At 42.0% G+C, this 21106-nt stretch overlaps 2 protein-coding genes across 4 annotated transcripts in view; both read left to right on the top strand.

Annotated features, from left to right (window-relative positions):
- Positions 1-6688, top strand: part of klar (klarsicht) — a 40976-nt gene extending 34288 nt beyond the window's left edge. For all 3 annotated transcript variants that reach the window (XM_067361120.1, XM_067361121.1, XM_012379860.2), the window contains one exon: positions 1235-6688. In XM_067361120.1, the coding sequence (XP_067217221.1) occupies positions 1235-1529 (295 nt within the window). In that variant the 3' untranslated portion in view covers positions 1530-6688. The remainder of the gene's footprint in view (positions 1-1234) is intronic.
- Positions 6689-8345: 1657 nt separating this feature from the next.
- Positions 8346-21106, top strand: part of LOC137001918 (uncharacterized) — a 29839-nt gene continuing 17078 nt past the window's right edge. Inside the window, exon 1 of the mRNA XM_067361264.1 lies at positions 8346-9726. Within this exon, the coding sequence (XP_067217365.1) occupies positions 9431-9726 (296 nt within the window). The 5' untranslated portion in view covers positions 8346-9430. The remainder of the gene's footprint in view (positions 9727-21106) is intronic.

The following is a 21106-nucleotide window of genomic DNA, read 5'->3' as shown; positions in this document are numbered from 1 at the left end:
ATTTAGATGTGGGGACGTGGGGTCGTTGGTCCACAGCACTTGGCATTAAGCGGCTACTCATTTGAATATAAGAACTTTGTCGAGAATGAGCTAGGTGACTGTACCGTTTCTGATGGCGCACATCTTGAAAGTACAAGAAGAATTTAAATAATGAAGTAAATTATAATTTTTCATAAACTGCGCCTTTTTTCCTCGTAATTTTGCATTATTTCGGCGCTTTCGCGATTCTATGTCGATAATACACATTAAATATATCATTATATTATCAAGTGTTACCAATTGCAATTAATTGAATGATTATGTCTCTATTAATTCTTATTTCAAAAAGGAGTGAAATAATTCATTGCCACGTCGGCAGCCCGCAGAGCTTCTTTCACCTTCTGTCATTTGACAAATATAATCTTACGACGTTGTTGTATCATCGCAATTACTCGAAATTCCAATTATCACCACGGTGTACCTTATTTAACTTTGTTCTAAGAATGTTTTTATAGCCACGTTCAATCACCGCTCGGTGGCGACGATAATAGGTTTAGTTTTCGCGGGCGTAAAGCATCTGCCGTACTCAGTCGTAAAAAGAGATATAAAAAGCCAGTGCCATTTTCTTCGATTGACGGTCTTCTGTTTCGCCACGTTTTGTTTTTCTCTATTTTGTCATGTAAACAGGCAGGTTTTAGCAACAACGGAGTGTTTTAAACCTTTTTTTTTCACCATTTGGAAATTATTACAGCAAATAGAGCAAACATTCGAGGAGAAGTTTAATAATCGCGCACTTATATAATGTTAATGAAAGAGCCACACAATGGTAACTGTAATTGCAAGCCCAATTTCGTAACTTCCAAGTTACGTGCACCTCCAAATTGATTTCCCAGCGAACTTCGCTATTACTGTTTACTCGTATTCTCTTGACTCGTGGGACGGCGTAAATTAATTTTCGCAGTCGCGGACTTTCAAGTTTCTCCTCTAAACGGTCGCGTATATGTCTGTTTAGCGCGTCACTAAGTAAAACATTTATACAAAAATCGTACGTAAATACTGAATTGTAATTTAAGTTTAAAAAATTCACGAGAGTAGGATAACAAATAAATCATGGTACAAATTATAATGTACGAGCAAAATCATGTAAAGTTAATAACATCAGCAGGATTACAAACGTAATATTGTCATGTACGACGTTGCGGCAAATGATACGGTCATTTCGGCCAATCAAATTTTTTTTCTCTACTTTTTTTAGCAAGCGCAAGAAGGCGTCCGATCGTGACGCAATCACGTCGAAAAGCCACGCGGAATCGGTGCCGACCAGGAAGAGAAACGCCGGCGTCGCTAAGGGCGACTACCCCGACAGCGAGCCGGCTCCTAAGAGCTGGATCTGGCGAATCCTCAAGGTGGCACTGCCCTTCCAGCTCGCATTGGTCGCCCTATTCTGCGCCGCTTGCCTCTTGGAGCCGCACTGTTGCGAGGCTGCGAACACGCTCAATCTGTCGCTCACGCCGCAACTGCGCTACGTTAGGGGGCCACCGCCGGTGTGAGCGGTGCAATACGGCAGGTATAACACAATTGAGAAATATCGACGCCAAGAATTGGCGAATTCTTTGGCGAAAAAATGGATAATTACATCCATTCCGATACGCGCGCGATGTATCGCCGATTAGCGATTAAGTTCGTGGCATAAAAACTGTCCGCGAATTTTTAGCGAGTGCTATTAAAACATATTAGTGGATTATTAATCTTGAATATCTGAAAATTCGGTAACACATTTTTTTAGAGATGAATGCATTTGTCTGCATGTAATGACTGATTTTTTCACTGCCTGCATATGCTTTTATTTATTTTTTTTCTTTTTCTTTGTCACATCACATACAAAATTTGATTAACAATTTCCGGCATCTCCACAATAGTTATCATGACGTAAACTATTGAACATATCCGGTCCAACCACGTAGTAGAAAAATTGAAAAGTTTGCAAAAGTAATATATATTTTGAGTACGAATTGATACGCGTACTTTTCCGCGGTGAAAGGGTTGAATTTGCGGTTAAGTAACCGATTAAATTTGCATAAAGATAGTCTAGCCACGAATCACGAACGTTACAATTACAAATACCTGTATCAAGGTACCCTGCGCTTTAAGGGTATTTCAGTATTCGCGCAAGGACGAGACGTAAGTACATTACGATATCGATACAGGCGCCAGTTGTTTTCTTATCATTCTGAATTGCGCGAGTCTGCAGCTTATGTTATTGTTGAACTATAAATATTTATTTATATATATACATATATATATACAGAATATATATTATATATTTTACATTGTATAGTATTTTTCGGGGGATAATATTTGGTTTTCCTCTTGAAAGAGAGAAAGTATGTCGACGAATGAATCTTATACGTCGTACGGTTGAATAGCCGAGATTTTAGTCACATCGATTTTTGTTGGGAAATGGTAGTTTGATTCCACGTTGTTAATCTTCCTCTTTGTTCCAAGTATTCTCCCGCAATACTGTTTCTAACATCGTGATCTTCATTTTCGTAACAACGAATGCTTATCCTAACATATTTCCGTCATTGCAAATTTCACATCACTATCCATGTGATGTGAAATGCTCACACACCAACTCCATATCGCAAAATCTATGCCGCATATTTCCGCTTTGAAGAAAATTCTATTAATTTACTAAAAAAATAGGTTTTGTGTACAAATTTCTCTTTGAACACTTATATGATTATTGCACTCACATCAGAAAGGGGTGGATTTAATTAGAGCAACGAAATTGATTTTTTCTACATTGCTATGATACTTTGCACGGCAACAATTTGAATGTATGCACATATATGTATAGTTCAGCACGTATTGCATGCGTTTATATCACTCTTGAAGCACTTTGCACCTCCTACTTATCATTTTTTAATCTTATTTCATTTTAATGTCAATAACGTGCATGCTATTAAACTAAATCTTGTATAAACGGACGATGGTATTCATATGTTTCGTTTTGATATGATTGAAAATTGTAGATTGTGATATATTTTGACAGCTTTTGACATTCTCTCATGTACGATCTTTTAACGAGAGATACATATGCGTCGTTTAAGATTATGAACGACTCGTGATTAGCAAGAATTTTAATTGTAAATATTTATATATATATATATATTTGTCGATTTCCTTTGAGCGTGTCTTTGATATTTGAAGGCACTTGGATTACGAATTAAATGATGATTAATATAAGACTTAGAGAGAAATAGTAAGCGACTTGTGCTAAGGGGCGAGAATTATTTTTTCAAAAAGGAAAGCTTTTGACAGAGAGAACGGTATAATTTGTGGAAATCTATTTTGTAAACTCTTTTTGAGAAGATATGAATGAAGAAGAGAATGGAATGGCGACGCGCGCGTATATATATTACGAAAGCGACCATTCTGAGTTCACACGCGATGCGAAGTAACGAAAGATGCCTTATGGCCAATGATTTGAAGCTTACAATTTGCACGATGCTTACTGTGTAAGCGTATCGCATTCTAGCGTAATGATCCCGATCTATACTTATGCAGATCTTGATCTTCTCATGAGAGAGACGATATCGTCGGTAAGTCCATTTGGCATTTTTGCGGACTACGTGGAGGTAGCGAACGATCGATGTGTAAATATAGAGTAATTATAGCTATGTAAAATAACGACAGATTGACATGGTTTCGTGGCTTAGAATTTTTTAGACAACACCACGATACGCACGAAAAATATCACAGCGAAACATATATCTCTTTCATTCCTCTTGGGAATAGAATGATAAAGACTAATTATCAAATCACCGTTACTTCACTGTCCAATCATTTTGCAAATTTTCACTTTGCATTACTGCACCTACATCGATCTATGGATGGTAGTACGGTTACCAACAGTTTATTTTTCTTTCTGTACAAGTGATACAGATATATTGCGAATATTAGGCAAGGTTTCATTATGATTGCCTAAGAAATCAAGATGTTCACAGGGTTGATGCTCAGAGATCATTTGATGGAGATATTCTTAGAGATACTGCGCTGTTCAGTATTAATATCTCTTCAGCGAGAAGTAAGACGAACATATTTTTCATATTTAATGCACTAAAGACCGCATTGATAACAGAGGTCCTACATGCTTCAATTTAAAGGACACTCTACTTTCTGCGAGACGTGTTAGAATTAACGGAATGATGAGAACGGTTACTCTTTCGTACCGTCGTACGTTGTGTCTATAAAACGCAAACAACGGTGACTATCTCGGATAATGAGCGTTAAATAGCTTGCGGAATGCAAGGGCAGTTAGATATGCGAAGAAGAATGTGTTATATTTCATTGCTTTCGAATGATCGACTCGAGATAGAGCGATAAGAGAATCGTGGGTTTAACTGCCAGTGAAGATGTTGAAAGTGGAGAATTTTAATCTTTTTCGGAGCTGATCTTGATCAGCGTCTTCGTCGTAATGGACGAAGTTGATTTTTATCAGAAGCGTAATTTAATATAGTTTCATTACATTGCGATGAAACTGTGCTGAGGAAAGTTTTTTATTTCGTTATCAATCACGAAAATATCATTACGTAGTAGTTAGAATCAGAATGATGGTTCCTATGGCCTAACTCGAACGAGAGATACCTTTTAGTTCCGCTGTTTCCTACGAAGTTTGATTGATAATTTAGCGGTAAGAAAGCGACCGACTTTCTAATCGACGCACGATCATCGCTCGATTATTGTTTTCGAACGTAGATGTAATCTACGTGAAAAGTTTTTACTTTTTTTAAGGTTTAACACCAACTTGAGACACACATACGAAGAGGACGATTTATTGGATAATTATAGTTATTCAATAATGAAGTACGCATACGTACTTATGATGAAAAAAAAAGAGTCGTGAAAATGAGAGGCAACGATTTTATTGCCTGTTGTTAAATGAACGATTGCTTAATGGCACCGAATACTTTTGTAGAGTGTATTTATCATGACACAATCGTTCTGTTGTCACAACGCAATTGTTCAAAGAAACGAAGATCTTTGTCTTAAAAAGAACGATGAGACTCAATAATCAAGTGACTTTATATTCACTTTAAAAGCATGGCGATTTGACTTGCATGGATACTTATACTTATTACATTTATAGCATAAATCGTATAAGTTTTATATACGATTGTAGTATTATGAGATAATTGAGTATATCGCACAGAGCTTTTTAATATAGTGTTACTTAAAATGCTATCAAAATTTTTTCATTTTTATGTTACTACAACACGATAAAAAAAGGAAATATTACTATCGGAAAATATTTTTTGCGGTGAAAAGATGCATATAAAAGTGCATTTAATAAAAGCGCATAAATTTAATGCGCGTCTGAATATGTCAATAGCGATTTTAAGTAACGCATTTCAGATGTATTTCGTTCTCGTATCGCGAACGCGATACGATTTTATCTGCCTTATGAAAAAGTATAACAATATTTATAAAGTACCTGAGAAATCAAAAAAGTTACTTAGAATATCTACTTTGTTATTTTATTCACGCGGTCAATGAAGGTATATTGGTGATGTTGTATCACGCTTATCATTTTGCTGAATATATTCATTTATGTCGTCATATGAATTAGGTGTAGACTTTGCATGTGTCTTTTTTTTAATTACTATTAAAGGGAGTCATGATATGATTATTGCTCCACAAAAAAAAAGATAAAAAAGGTATTCAGTTCGATAAGTGCGAACAATGTATTATGATATTCAGTATCTTCGAAGATCATCGTTCGATTTACAGAGCAATGCTGCACTGTAATGCTACAATTGATGATAATTCTTAAAATTATCTCATATTATATGAATCTTTTTTCTGACGAGATATTTTTGATATTGATAAACATATAATAAAATTATGGCACAATTGGTTATTTATTGCATACTCTACTTTTGTAGAGAATTTTCTCTGTGAATAACGATGGTCTGAAAAACCGCTAAAATTATATTAGCGATAATGTATTTAGACGTGTAAGAGTAGCAACGCTTCTACTTGAGACATGAATAAAATAATTTTTAGCCATTTTTAACCGATTAAAGAAAAACAGGGTATACATAAAAATCAAAGATATTAAATATTACGTCTGACGCTCAAATAGAAGCGATGGGTACAAATTTATTACATGTAAGCTAATATTTTATTCATACGAACTATTTCGTAAGGCATACTAATTTTTTTCTTTCGAAGATTTCATCAAACTCCTTAAAATTTTGATCTTTTTATACTGACTATTCGATTGCTAGTAACAACAAAGTTTGAAAACTCGAGTTTTACGGAAAATTTTTACTCAACGATTTTAGCACTTTCTCGAATATTGCTCTCGCAAAGTAAAACGCATAAATAACAAATTACTTCATACTCCTTTGAATTTCAAATCATTTTCACTTCAATATGGATTGTATCGTTGTGTCTGTGTATCTCGATACAATCGCCAAATTGGTTTGCTCAACTTGCCGTGCAATTCGTTTGCGAAGCACTCACTTTCGGATCTATGTTCCACTTCTACCGCAATTTATCGTAATCAACGAATGACTGTACGATCATAAAGTATTAAACCAGTATCCGAGCATTATTGATAATACTTTTCACGAATTGAAGTATTAGACTTTAGTACGCTACACTTTAAATATCTCGAAATAAAATTTGTGATTCTCGTTCAGGGATGCGTTTTTTTACACTTCACGCCTTCATTCCTGTGCGAAGATCCATGAATTCGAAAAAGATTCCTATCACAATCCTGCCGTACAATTTAAAAAGATTCCCATCTGCGCGATGTGAAAAGAGAAGAAGAGAGTATTTTGCAATATTCGAAAATAACATATATCTCCCAGCCCTGACAGCATTTGCAATCGCGGCGTACTGCCGAAAGTTCAATGATACGACACACGCAGCGCCAAGTATATCCGCAATAATAATGCGCCTGCAATTGATACAGAGGTACGATGATTGCCGTGTTCCTACGTCCGTTTGCGGCGGCCTTAGTGAAGTCAGCGCGAAGGTAGGGATATTAGGGGTTAAAGGGCACACCCACTATGTTATTACGACTCACACCTGTAGCCACAGGTAGGCCAGCGCGGAACGATTTTTCTGCTTAAGAGAATCTACTTAATGGCATGACGTTGCCCTCCGACAACAATAAGTCGGAGCTGCAAATAAATTATTATTGCCGCTGCGCGAATGAGTGTCGCGCATGAATATAACGGATTCGATTATGCACGGTCTGAAATAATACCGCAATGGTGGAAAGAAATCAAATAAATTGATGGAATGCGATTGCAAAATTTTTAGTAATAGCGAAAGCTATTACTACAAAAATAATTCAACGATTCTTGCACAAAGGCAGTTAGTTATATTCGATAAAAAGATAAAAATTATGCACATTTGGAAACAATAATTTTCAGTACTGATGCAAAAATTGTATAATTGGCAGATTAGAATTTTCGAGCTGACTGTTTCGTGAGCTCAGAGGACAAGAGACAAACGAGCAAGGACTGAATTATTTTTTACACAGAAGAGTCTCGAACGGGCAAATGGACCGCATCGTACTGCCGTTCTATGACTCCTACGGGGTTTATTCCTCCCTTACTTTCCGCTGTTTCCTCTCTATCGTCTTGCAACCCTTACTTCAACTCGACTTACTTAAGCAAGCCAGTGGGAGATCGCCTCCCACTGGCCGGAGTCACCTTGCCTTGGCAAGGGTTGAGCGAGCTGTAAATTACCAAGAGGGCATTTTGATTAAATTTTTTATGGTAGCAGAACGGTTACAACTCGAGGGGTTGACGTAACTCCGGCTGATTTAATGTGTGCGTTACAGCGTCGTTTTTATTTACCATTTGCGCGGCGAATTCCTGATTAGAAGCTATAATTTCGGTACTGCCTAAGTGTATCCGGCGAGAGAAAGAATACAGTTATACGATAATTTGTCGACAAGAATTAAAGCGACAAAGAATTAAATTTTTCCTTAATGCGAAATGTAATGTCGAGCCAAAGAATCATTCATTAAGCAATGATCACGCACATAATATTTAATATTCTTGTTTATTTTTGAACAGAATTAGAGCTTGACGATGATAAGCGCATCATGCAATAAGATTTTGCATTAGAAGAAAATGAGTCCTCGGTGTACTGCGTGCGAGTGAACGTGTGCTCCAAATGAATACTAAAGTTCACATTCAAAACCCTCCGTCGCGTTTATGAAACGTCCACTAAGGGACGCGTTTAGTCTGCCGCGGGGGCGAAGCGGCTCAACAAGTGTTACGCCAAAATGAGTTTGCGTCTACGGTTTCGTCGATCCGCGACGCGCTTGTCCGTCCCGCGCGTGGTCAACGGGGGCGTTTCTCGCGTGAAATCGCGTGGAAGAATCGCATATTAACTGTTCCGATATTTTTCCTACACGCGGTTTTTTTATTCATAAAAATATCGCCTAGATTTTCAATGATATTTCAACGAAAGACATGATATGTTAACGCGTTATCAACAAATCATATATCTAATTTCTCTCCCTCTCTCCCCCCCTCTCTCTCTCTCTTTCTCTGTAAATGTTTGAATTATAAATTGCATTGCGAGGCGAATGCATCTTGCATTACGATAGAATATACTCGGTCATAGCAGCGAGTTCGATATACACGCGGAGGAATACGGGGGGAGGCAACAACAGCCGAGAGAGGATAGTGTACCCGCGTCGGGCGCGCGCGCACGTGGTCGCGAGAGGGTGAAGCGGACAGCGGTGGGATACCGGGAGGAAAGAGGGCCGGAGAGGGAATGGAGGCGGGAGGTATCACATGGGCGAGAGTAGGCCGAGGCTCCGCCTCCGTCAAGTAACTCGGAATACAGTACGTCATTCATGGCCGAGCTAAAGGCTGCGCCACTGTTCGGGTCCGTCCGGCTGCAGCGGCTCGCCAGAGGATACTACGGCGCGGACACCTGTCTCCCCCGCAGCATCCGCATCCGCTGTCGCCGCGTCGTCGCCGCCGTCGCGTTTACCTTCGCGTTACCGCCGCTCACGGAGTCACCAGCTGTCAGGCCGCGACGGTGCCCATGCACCCACGACGTCCGCGTAAAGACCGCGTATCGCGCGGATAAAGGACCTGTCGATGGTGCGCGTGCGGTGGGTCGCGAATCCAAGAGTCAAGCCGTTCGACAGGAGAGAAGCCCGCCGGCAGCCGAGTTTGCCGGCGCGAGTGGTGCAGGCACCGCGGGTGTCGGTAAAAGGGTGCGGGTTAAGAGTGCGAGTGACACGCGATACGTACAGTGTGTAAGTGAGTAGAGTAAGCGTTTGAGTGAATTATCGGAGGGAGAGAAAGAGAGAGAGAAAAAGAGAGAGAAAGAGAGAGAGAGAAAGAGTGCGCGACTGACCGCGACAACGGAGATACCATCAACATTCGTGGTGGAAGGGTGGCGGATGCACCGCGGAGGCGGAAGTGCCGGAGGCGCAACCGGGGGTGGTATCGTCGGTGGTGCCGGCGGAAGTCACCGTGCCCTCGAGCTGGAGCACCCGTCGGCGATGCCGGGCGCACCTGGTTTCCATTGGGGGGCCATGCTCGCGGGCCACCACGCGGCCGCCGCCGCGGGCATGATGCAGCCTCCTATGTCAGCGGGTGGTGAGTACGTGCCTGCCGCGGCACACCACGGGCCCGCTCATCCCGCGATGCCCATGGACCTACACGTCCATCAGGGATTCCACTATTTTCCCACCAGGTTGGTATTGGGGCGCGCGCGCGTTCTTTTCCCGCTTCGAAAGAGCGAATTTTATCCGACGTCCCCCGTCGCGCCGCTTGTTCCGCAAAACGGAATATATGATACTGCGGAGGTATTTTAGATTCAGGATTCAATTCGTACGAGCAATTGTTGCCTTTACCGAGCGTACATTCAAATTGGCGAACGTTGGCAAGTTTCGATCAAATTGAAACGTGGAAAATGACAAAATTTCTGTAAATCATCCGACATTGATGTTTCTTTCGCGTAGTCTTTTCGTGGAGATTAGAAAGAACGATATAAACTGCAAAGTCTGACGCCGTTGCATCTACCGTCGCCCAGTCCAGATGCACCGGCAAATGGAGAGGTCTCTTGTCTTAGCCTCAGATATTTGCCTAGTAAATATTTCTTCGCTGGAGAAGTACTCCCATATTTACCCATTTTAAGCAAATACTTGGAAGAGTGCTAGATATTTTTTTGATCCATGTAATATTCTGCTAATATATCAATTGATGTCTCGATTGATATCTATATGTTTATTAATTACAATCTGTAAATTCAGATAATTTCTTTAATCAATAATCTTGCGAAAATTTTCGAAATTACACTGCATTAAATAATACACGGAATATTAAATGTATAAATTCGAATGCAGCGTAATGAGATTAACGATATCGAAGTGTTTATTTCAAAATACAGTAATGTAGTTCTTCCTTAATACGAGCACACACGCTTTCTATCGCCTACCGTAATTATTAAAACACTTTGTACCGCGATGTATAATCACTCGGAGGAAAGCAACGCGTATGAGCACTTGTAATTACACTCTCCGTGCGCTTAATATCCCGGCAAATTGTATTAAGATTTTTTCACTCCGTCGCATATGTAATTACTAATCTATTCGGAGAAAACTCACATATGTACGTCCGACTGAATTCAAGTTTATTTGGTCGATCGCATTTTGCTTGAATCTTTAACTACATTTCTTTTTTTTAAATTATTTCCACGCTTGAATCTATCTGATGTCAAATTTATTGACTCGTCAATAGAGAATTATTGACGAGAATTATTGAGAATTATTTGTTTCAATCTGTGCAAGTGTTAGAGTATCCTGGCTAATTTTATACATAAAGCGCGCGTGCGTGTGTTAAAGTACAGTGCTACACTTATTCTTTATGGGTAGGCGGAGATTCGTATCTCCAAGAAAGGATAAATAGAAACTTCTGCAAATACGATGTTTCAACGCGATAACCAATCGCACCTATCAATCGTTGCCACCAACGCCGAGGCTAAAGTAAGCAAATTACGTGCTAATAAGCACCGGAAAGAACACTCGTGACACACCGAGGGGAGTGAGAATACGCTAGACGCGGGGCACACGCCGTGCAAAAAACTTATTATAATGCCCGCCTCGTACGAGTTATTAGCATTCCGCTATCAATTATCCTGTCTGTCGTGCTTTCGATGTTGGAGCAACTAGTAGGAACGTCTGTCGCTCTGTATTTATAAAACGTATAATCACGACGGTCATCGTAACGAAGAAAGCTTGTAAAGGGTGTCGCGAAATCCGTGATGTAAAGAGCCTCAAATTAAAATTGAGTGACGTGATTTCTCACGTCGAGAAGAAAAATGAGATAAAACGATTCTTTGTCACTTTGGAGTATGTTTTATAGACATTATGCTATTTTTTTCTTCTCGATATAAGGACGGAGTCCTTTAAATAAATCTATAATGCAGATAAAATCTGGCTGAAAATAATTAATGTTTATTTTTGTTAATTTCCGATTTTTCTAATTTTGTCGTAAAAGAATCTTGATTTCCGATCTTAATTTCGGGACACCTGGTATATAAGGCAGTGACACGCAGCGCGAATGACGTTGACATATCGTCGTCTCCCATACGATGCCGCTCGAGAAGCAGAGTGTTTTGATCGCTATGATTTTAACTCCGCGGCTTGATTCTATCCTCGATCAAGCAAAACCGATAGGTGATTGTTTCAGCGCGATTCATCGACCAATTATGTCACGAGCGATTCGCGTTACATCTTCGCGATCTTTCGCGTTCTATCGCGTTATTAAATCACATACATTTTCGGAATACATCAAAACAGACGCACAAAATACTGAATACGAATAAAAGTGAATTGTTGGTAGCTATTCCGTTCGATGACCGCTCGGGTGTTTGTCTATGGAAATCGTCTTTTTGCTTTACGTTTCTTAGCTCCCGGAATGCCGGTAGAACGGTCGTAGTACCACAGAGATGATAATGGAGCGAAAACTCGTGAGGTATTTGACACCGATTCGCATCGAAATGAATAAAAAGTAGCGTTTGCTTGTCAAGTCGAGCGTCAGTGACTGTTCCGAATCGTTTGTCACAGAAGCAGTATCTGCATTAATTCTTTAGAAGTCATGTTTCAAAACTTCTTTTCGGCAGGAAAACGAATGTTCCTCGGTCGACGCTGCTCATTAATTCGGATTTGAACAAACGCGTATCCATTTTTTGTTTCTGGATCTCAATACAGCGCGTATTCGTCTACTTTATTTCGACGTCAGTTCAGACAATGTCATTGGTGTCATTTTTAATGCAAAGCGATTTACAAAGATTAATATAGAATTAATAGAGTGATTCACGTATAGATCGTCGTCTAACATCGGAATGACGACAAAGGACTCATTGTTGCAAAATGTGCCGACATGTGGTATACTTTATAACAATATTAATATCACGACTCGATGCGTATAATTTGAGCACTAATTATTCGTAGACATAACACTCGAATCAAAATGTATACACACGTGGAACGTGCAATCTCTATCAGTAACAGTCGTCGCGACATTGACAGGCTCCCCAGATAACATTTATTCGCACATGGTTATTTCGTGGCGTAAGTCTGTACGAAAATCATAGCGGAGGAGCGGAGCTAACGAAGCATCTCGTTAAGATTCCACGCGATTCGATGCCCAATTACGTTACTTGAACTTTGCACAATTCTAAATACCGCGAGGATAAATCTGCGACGAAAGCATGTGCGTCTATAAATTTAAAAAAAACCCGACGAGACACTCAACCGCGCGCTTTCCGCGTTGATCTCCGTGCGGAAATTCGGTCTAATTATCGCCGCGTCATGTATACGTGTGTGTCCGAAGACACGGAGACACGGTCGCACAGACATTGAGAGCGTTATTGAATGATGGGTCAGCCAACTACTAATGGGGCCGGACGCGCGCGAACACAAGGGATTATAAGAAGCGCGCGAGTATAGCTTGCGGCGAGTCAAGGTTGTTGCTGGAGTTACTCGCACATTACATATCCGCCACCGATGGACCGCTGCTTTTTTTCCTCTTTTTTTTTTTTTCCTTTACCAACGAGAACCTTATCGCGGGCAATCTCTTCAGATTTATATCCGCGATAGAAGCGATTCGTCTCTCCGAGTGTCTTCGTTTTGAATAAATTAGATAACAACTACTAATAGGTTTATAATGCTGAATTACAATCGAGCCTTCGTTATTTCGTCCTTTATCCGTAAAAGCTTCCGCCACGGAAGTTGAAATATCTCGAATCTCAACGGGACAACGCTGCCCCTAACCCCGATTGGATCCGAGGCCAGAGGCATGCATAGTTTAACGCGAGGTCTTTGCCCTTACGGAGCCCTTACGCATGCGAAACTCTAGAGCACTCAATTCTAATACGATATCGTTGGTGCTCTCGCGAGCTGTCCGCATGTGCGAGATCATCCGCGGCTTCCACGCGTCACATCGCAGAGCTTCTATCGCGCGTTAAACGGATCTCGAGTAGGAAAGAAAGCCGTGGCGTCGCGCGGATACGACAAACGGTGTAACGTATCGGGTCGTTATTGATGCCGTTCCGCTGGTGTTCGCCCGGGAATCAGGCAATGAACTCATCAATAAATAACCCGGCTGCGTTTTTACTCGACTCAATTTCGTTTTGCTTGCACGCCGCTCATTCGTTCGTTCAACTCGTAGATGAATTCTCGCGACTGCAACGCGAGCGCGACTCTCGGCACCTTCTCGAGCTCTCGCGCGTTGAAATTCGCCTTTTCCCGTGTTTTCTTCTCCGGCTTACTCGCCATCTCGCCGTATTCTCCCTTTTGGTTTCATTGTTCTACTTTGTCTTCTCTTTCACCCCGCACACCGCCCCGTGTCCCTTTCGCGCATCCTCTCCTTATTTTTACTTTATCTCTGTCCCTTCGTCCTCCCTTGCTTCTTCGGCTATACCACCGTGCAGCCCGGTAGTTGGAAGCGCTGACTTTTTTCTCGGCTATCGGCCAGTGGATCGCGCTGCGATCCGCTGGACTGCAATCAGAATTGATTATAGCCTGCCGAAACTCCGGCGCGGCGCGTTCATATTATACAACTCGCCTGCGGCCCTCGTTCCTTCCTTGCTCTTTCCTCGCTTCTTCCTCGCTCGCTATAACCGCGCGTCGTCTCGTGCGAGACGTCACCCATGCGCTCGCTCGTGCGAGCGTAAAACAACGCGAGCACCGCTGAGCCCTCTCTAAACACGACTTTTTAATAATATTTTTCGAAAATCGACTGAAATGGATTTTTTTGCGGACGTGTATCGTAGCAACGCGTGTGCCGGGAACTGTATCAATCGATTGTAGAGAGAAACGCGGCGAAAGAAACGTGTAGACGATAATCTCTACATGGGAAGGGATTTTATAATACGCTCGCGGTAATGATTGGGTCGCGCGCGTCGATCGTACGCAACCCGTTTGTGCAATGTAAAAAACACACGAGGACAGCTCTGTTCTTTTGATCCTTTTGAGCCTTTTTAGTTAGCGAATTCCCCCGGCGTTAGACGTGCTCTTTTTGGCCCATCAAGTTATATTATCTTGCCAATCCTGGAACGATTATTAGTTATAAGAACGTTTACAGACTTAATACGTGTTCCCTGATAATAATACTACACATCAAATATTTCGTCGGAATGAGCGAAACGTTTTACATTATGCGTTATTCCAACAACGTTTTTCCTTGCAAATTTGCGTTACGATCGGCGATCAGAAAGGCATCTCCGAAAAATCTTTTTCAAACGTACGAAGAGTCCGGCGATATTCTGTAGCATCGGAAACGTTAATTAATGGGTCGTACATCAGTGAATCCTGCGAGTGTGTGTGTGGCGCAGAAGTGATTTAATATCCACTTTAATTAGTTTGAAAAACGCCCATTGAGAAGAGAGGGGGCCCCGACATCTTGCACGCTACTTCGATACGTTTTATTTCAATACACTTGGTGTATCAAGGCCGCTCACGGTGTAGAATTTAGTATGGCGATATACGTACGCGCGCGGGTTCTTTATGAGAACTTCATTTAATACCCGCAGACGCGTGGGGCTCTCGATTCGAAAGCAATTATAGCTTATTCGAAAAATCATTCCTATTCTTCCTATCGGATTCCCTTCATGAATACGTCGCGCCGGGCAACTGCGTTTCCATTCGTCGATTTATTACGCGTTTCGTCGTTGGCAGGACGACGATTTGTTCCAACTTTTTCGTCGCGTTAAGACAATGTGCGAGAGAAACTGGATTGCTCGATTTTCTTGCACAACGGATCGGGATTTTATCCAGCCCGCAAACTGACCGTACAGCCGTCGATCGGCGCGCATTCCATTATATTCGATGATATTACCTGAAGCGTAAAACGCCGCTTTTTCAGATTCTCTTGTGTTGTGTTTCCCAGGCGTCGACTCGGTACCTTTTTGCGTCTACATTACGTGAAACTTATTACACCTTATGTAACTAATGCCAGGATAGATAGATATCTAATTCCTACTGTCGAGTGTGATGTGTATCGGCGATTCTTAGAAAGCGATTTATTTACTACAGATTTTCGACATACCTTTCCGATTACGCGAATTATGCTGGTTACGCGCAAAAGTTGTTAGAACAACACCCATCATTTGCACATCGTTATTTCGAGAAAAATAATTTCGAAATGAAGCCACTTCGCGCGGTTGATGATAAATATTGTTTACGAAAAATATAGCTTGCAGCGGTTTCCAGAAGAGATAATTACTTTGCATTCTAAAGTCGCGACGTTCTTCGATTATCAAACTTTAACTTTTAAATTTTTTCGAATCGTTAAACAGCACTTTCCTATAATGGTCTAACGTCCAGGCACACTACGCCACGCTGCAATAAGTCGTTTTCGCGCGGGAATTGGCCTGGCCTCCAATCAAGTTTAATAATGTAGATGCGGATCAGCGGATAAGAACAGGCTACTGATACCGCCGCCGCCGCCACCGCCGCCGCCGCCGCCGCGTCGGTTCTCCTCGTCGGATGAGCTACAAACGGTATATGTTCAGCTTACACTCGATCTTATGCAATTTGCAGCATCACGAATCTCCGGGTTTTAACGCAGCTATACCGTACGTACGGTCATTAAATCGCGGAAATACACTAACGTGGAATATTATCTTTCTTTCTGATTTCCGGGATACTTCTCACAAATGGCACGCGAAAACGTAATGCTTTTTTTAACGGCGAAAAGAGATGTCTTTTTTTCGCGAAAGAGAAAACGAGTATATTTTGCAATAGAAAAAAAAAAATTGATTCGTCGAGGCACGCGCGCGGCGATTGAAGCGATCAAATTGGAGAGCTCGAGTTTCCTCCGCGACGCAACTATAAATCGCGAGGAAAACTTTCGGCGACGTCTCATTGTTACAGCCTGTTGGAAGTTAATAGGCGACGAAGAAACGGCGCGAGTAGTCGAAGCGGGTGTTGAACGCTCGCCGCGTGGGGGAACGGAGTAAAAAAATGTTTCTACGACCCCTCGGCAGTTTCGACCTCCCCAAAGTCTTCGAAGCGTAACTTAGCATACTTTATTTGATTTTTTGTATTGGATAATAGTCTCAGGTAATAGGGTGACGGCGAGCGGAGTTCGGAGGGGGGCGTAGAGAGAGAGAAAGAGAGAGAGAGAGAGAAAGAGCGGCAGGGAGAAGAGCGAACAAATTTTCACGCCCCCATTACTTGCATTAACGAATTTACATTTTTTAAATGGAAGGGTCGAACTCTCTCGGGGTGATAACTTGCGGGTCATTTGTTCCGCGAAGGAATGAAACCGCCGCAGATATTGCGGATCTTAATAAAGAATCGTCGAGATGCGCCTCGCGATGCGCTCGCGATTAAAGCTTCACATGCGCGCGTCTCCGGCAAACAACTTTTCTCGAACATCATCGTAATTATACGGTAGCGGGGATATTTTTGTTTGTCCTGCATAGTATATTAGCACAAGATAATTTATCAGTTATCTAATGGTATCTTTACCTAAGCGAGTTGCGCAAAATTGCAGCTTCTACGCGAACACCGCCGCTTGGATAACGCGTTAAAATCGACTGCGCGACTAATGTTAGGTTTATAGCCGGCCGCGGGCAGTATGAAAATATCAATGGTTACGCTAGACCACTTCCCGCGATTAACTGGTATTCGAACACCAGTAGCTCCTTGAGAAACTGATGTCGACACGAGCCTATAGTTTAATCCGGGTCACGCAGACCTGAGGGGACGGCCTAGGGATTAGAGTACGTACATCAGGAGTCGTTATCTCCGACGTTGTTTGCACTCCATATAGTCGTTAAAACGCTTTCGTCGTCGATTTGAGCGCACAATTTACGTACGAAGAGCGCTCAAAAATACATTTTAATAATTTTTGTAGAACCATTTTTCTATGAATTTTCTATACAATTATTCGCTTATTTGCATAGAAAAAAGTCGTTACTATTGCATATTAGATGTGATAGCAACAAAATTTCGCTAACCATAATTTTGCCAGGAAATCTTTTTTTTTCCATGTAACAGGCGAAATGAGAGAGTGAAGTAATGTCGCGGTGCGGAATGTACTCGGTTGCCCGTGATCTTTAAAACATATGTTTTTAGTAATCGCTGATGCTGTTATATCATTGGAGGTAGGGCAGAGGAGGGACAAAGAATTGGGGGAACGTGCGCGGGGCGCGAATCTATACATATTTAATGAGACCGCGCAGTTGTAAAAAGTAGCTAGCGAATCAAGCCCCAACGGAGCGAGTTGCGTCGTGGCGCGGAGCGGAGCGGAGCCGTGCCGGATACTTTTATTCAAATCTCATCCGTCGCTGCGAAGATGCTCCGGGTGCGAAGGGTATATCAAAAGAAAAATACTCTCAGCGCCTTTCCCGCATGCATAACCATAATCCCCGCATAATGTATATTTCAAAATCTTCCGACCGGCATCGAGCTCATTACTATTAGATCGATACACACCCTCCGACCTCTCGCCGTTCACATCTTCGCGCCGCGAGGGTACGCGCGTGATCCACGCGTTTAGCATATCTACGGTATCTAGATCGCAGTGACGCGCGTGACTTCTAAACGAATTTTTTTTACCGAACAAACTCGCTGCACGCTTATGTGTCACTGCGTAACAAAATTTTAAAACGCGTAAGTAAATCGTGAGGAATGAATTATCACTCTCGATATCGGTATTTAATTTATACGGCAATTTAATTTACAAACAGCGATAATATCGAGGATGAGTTTGCCCTAAGAAACCTTCTCATATCGAGTTGATAATTGACACATCATTGTGACATTTAACATATTCGAAACTAATGATGTTGTAGAATAAGAAAAAAGGCAGATGTATGACCGTATGTCGCCTGTACGCCAGTTACGCACCAGCAAACTGTGAGTCGGCACCGGTTAGGTCGAGTTGAATCGAGTTGATAAGGTTAACTAAGAGATACGGAGGCGTAGGGAGGTCAAGTGACCACGTGGGCGGCACTACACGTCGCCGGGACATACCATATATTACTGTCGTACTACGTACATGCGTGTAATTGTATGGGTGCAAACGTGAAGCCGATTTAATTGTGATGTAGAAATATTTTTTACGTAGTACAGCGAGAGCCCTCCTAAATCTAAAGCCCTCAAATCTAAATAACGATTCAGAAATATTTTACCTAATCATTTTATCAATTTTTTATTTTAATTATATTTGCACGGTGCTTTTTTCCTCAAATTTGTCAGATAACTTGAATCGGCGCATTGGCGAAATACTAAAACCAACAACAGAATCAATGAATAATACAGTTGTAGCGCAATTAGCTTTGCTGTTTTCAATTTAATCGGCGAATTACCAACGCTTCGGGGAACGAAGACTCGTTCTTGCAAGAAAGGCTCCTATACGATGCACTAACGGGACGAGCTGCACAGCGCAGCGGGTAGTCGCTGCTTCGGGAATCAATACGAAAAGAATACGTTATTTCGCGACACGGCGAAAAAGATTAATTGTTAGACGTGATTTCGCGATTGATCGCTGTGTACGCTTGCCGAGCTGCCCCGTACGAAAAATAAATACATATATATATATATATATATAATATCTAATAGGCGTAACGAGATAATATCGACGCTAAAACTTGGGAGTTTGACGAAGATCGTGTTTCAATTTGCTCGTACTGCTGTACGCGCTCGGGCACGGCGGAGGAACCGTAAGAAGCTAGTGATTTCGCGAAATAGTCATCGTTGCGCGCGGCAATCGATAAGCTCGCGGGATAAATGATGATAAGTTTTATGCATAATTTCCACGATATAGGCACGGAGATCATATTTGAGATTCGATAAAAATTACACGATACAATGTGGGACGAGAGATTCGTAGCCCGGAGCTAATCGCCAGCGAACCGCCGCGCCGATTCGTATCGTGGCGTTTTTATCGGGCCCGGGCTCGAAAGACGATTACTCCGGGATCGTGTCTTTAAGACGCGTTTGCCGACGATGCACCCCTTCACCACCCTTCGTTCTTCTTCTTCCACTGACAGCGATACTCGAGCCATAACTTCTACCATAAAAATTCTTAAACGAGATAAGAAGCTTGTTAATCGATGCACCGTGAAGGAGTAAGTGGGGCCGCAGATGAAAACGCCAACGTGAACGTAAAGAACGACGGTAACGACGACGATCGCGTATAATTTCCTCGATTATGTATGTGGTACGAATCGTTTTATCGTACTTACGGTGGAGAATTGCGAATTATATTCGCGGAACAATGTAACGATCGTTTAATAGCGTGCCGAAACGGGTCGTTCTCTTGTAATCCTTTACACGCCACCGCGTCTAAATTTTACGCATTAACGTTGTGTGATTTTTTCCTCATTGTTTTACCGGATCATGTCTTCATCGCTTGCGATAAATCGATATTTTCTGAAACTCGGCTCTGTTTTTTTTTCCATTTTAGCTTTATATATAATTTTTCGTTCAATGAAAACGTGTGTTACGAGCCGATGTAAAATGTCTCCTCTCAAAATTGATATAATTTAAGCGCAGTGTTTGTTCGAATTTAAGAAAGTCATTGGAATGCGAGCGGAACTCTGTGTCTGAAGACAGAGCGATTCGGAAACGAGACGGTATGATTATCTCGCGAAAGAATAACGAATTTCGATCCGATGCAAATGAGTCCAGGTCTGTGAGCGTATCGTAGGTCCGATAGGGCCCCCTAAGCCTCGGCCACGCGCACGCACGCACGCACGCACGCATACGCTTAGTACGCGCGTGCTACCGAGCTAGCCAAGCGAGCGGACACACGCAGACATTTAGGCGCCAGGGTTTTCGAGCCAATAAATCCAGCGCGCCTCATTACTAAGCTTGTCTCTTTAATTGAAATCTCGTGTTTTTCCAAACACCTTTTTACCAGACGCGCGAACCGGAGTTTTTATTTCAACTCTCAGCGACACCTCTTGCCGATATCTTACGGCGTTACGGATGAAATACTTCGGTGTCCCCGCCTTCCATTTCGTCTTCCTGATCAATTTCTAATTTCTGCATTCCGTCTGCGGCGCGGGATATCGCTTTTCTATAGGATTCCGAATCGCGAACTTTGCGCTGCAAAATTCGCACGCGGGCAAAATATTGCGATTCAGGCGATAATTTTTTCGATTATCTTTCGATGTAAACGAAATTGAGCTTGAAAATAAACTTAACGACTTCGTGGATCGCGAGTTTACGAAACTCGACGAGAGTAAAATAAAATGTTGCGCAGCGGCTGGTGGGGATAAGTGGAAACTATTACATCTGACGTTCGGAATTTAATATTAAGCTCATAATATATGACCGTGGCCGAGAATATCGATCAGAAGTTAATAGATCGAATTTTACGACTCGACGCGACAACATAACGCCTCGCATTACGGCACCGCCCGCCGCAACCGGCTTAGCTTTCGTTATATCGTCGAAATAATCCGCCGGAGAAGTAACGCGAGCATGTAACACGTAGTATTTCCCACTCTCTTTATTGTACGATTCTTTCTTCTCACATATCGTTGTTTCGAGCAACGCTACCTTCAACTTTCGTTATCCCTTTAGCTTGTCCGAACGCACACTCTCTCTTTC

This window comes from Linepithema humile, chromosome 1 (genome assembly GCF_040581485.1).
Source record: "Linepithema humile isolate Giens D197 chromosome 1, Lhum_UNIL_v1.0, whole genome shotgun sequence".
Classification (NCBI taxonomy): domain Eukaryota; kingdom Metazoa; phylum Arthropoda; class Insecta; order Hymenoptera; family Formicidae; genus Linepithema; species Linepithema humile.
Note: the sequence above shows the minus strand (reverse complement) of the source record. Positions and strands in the feature narration are given on the sequence as shown.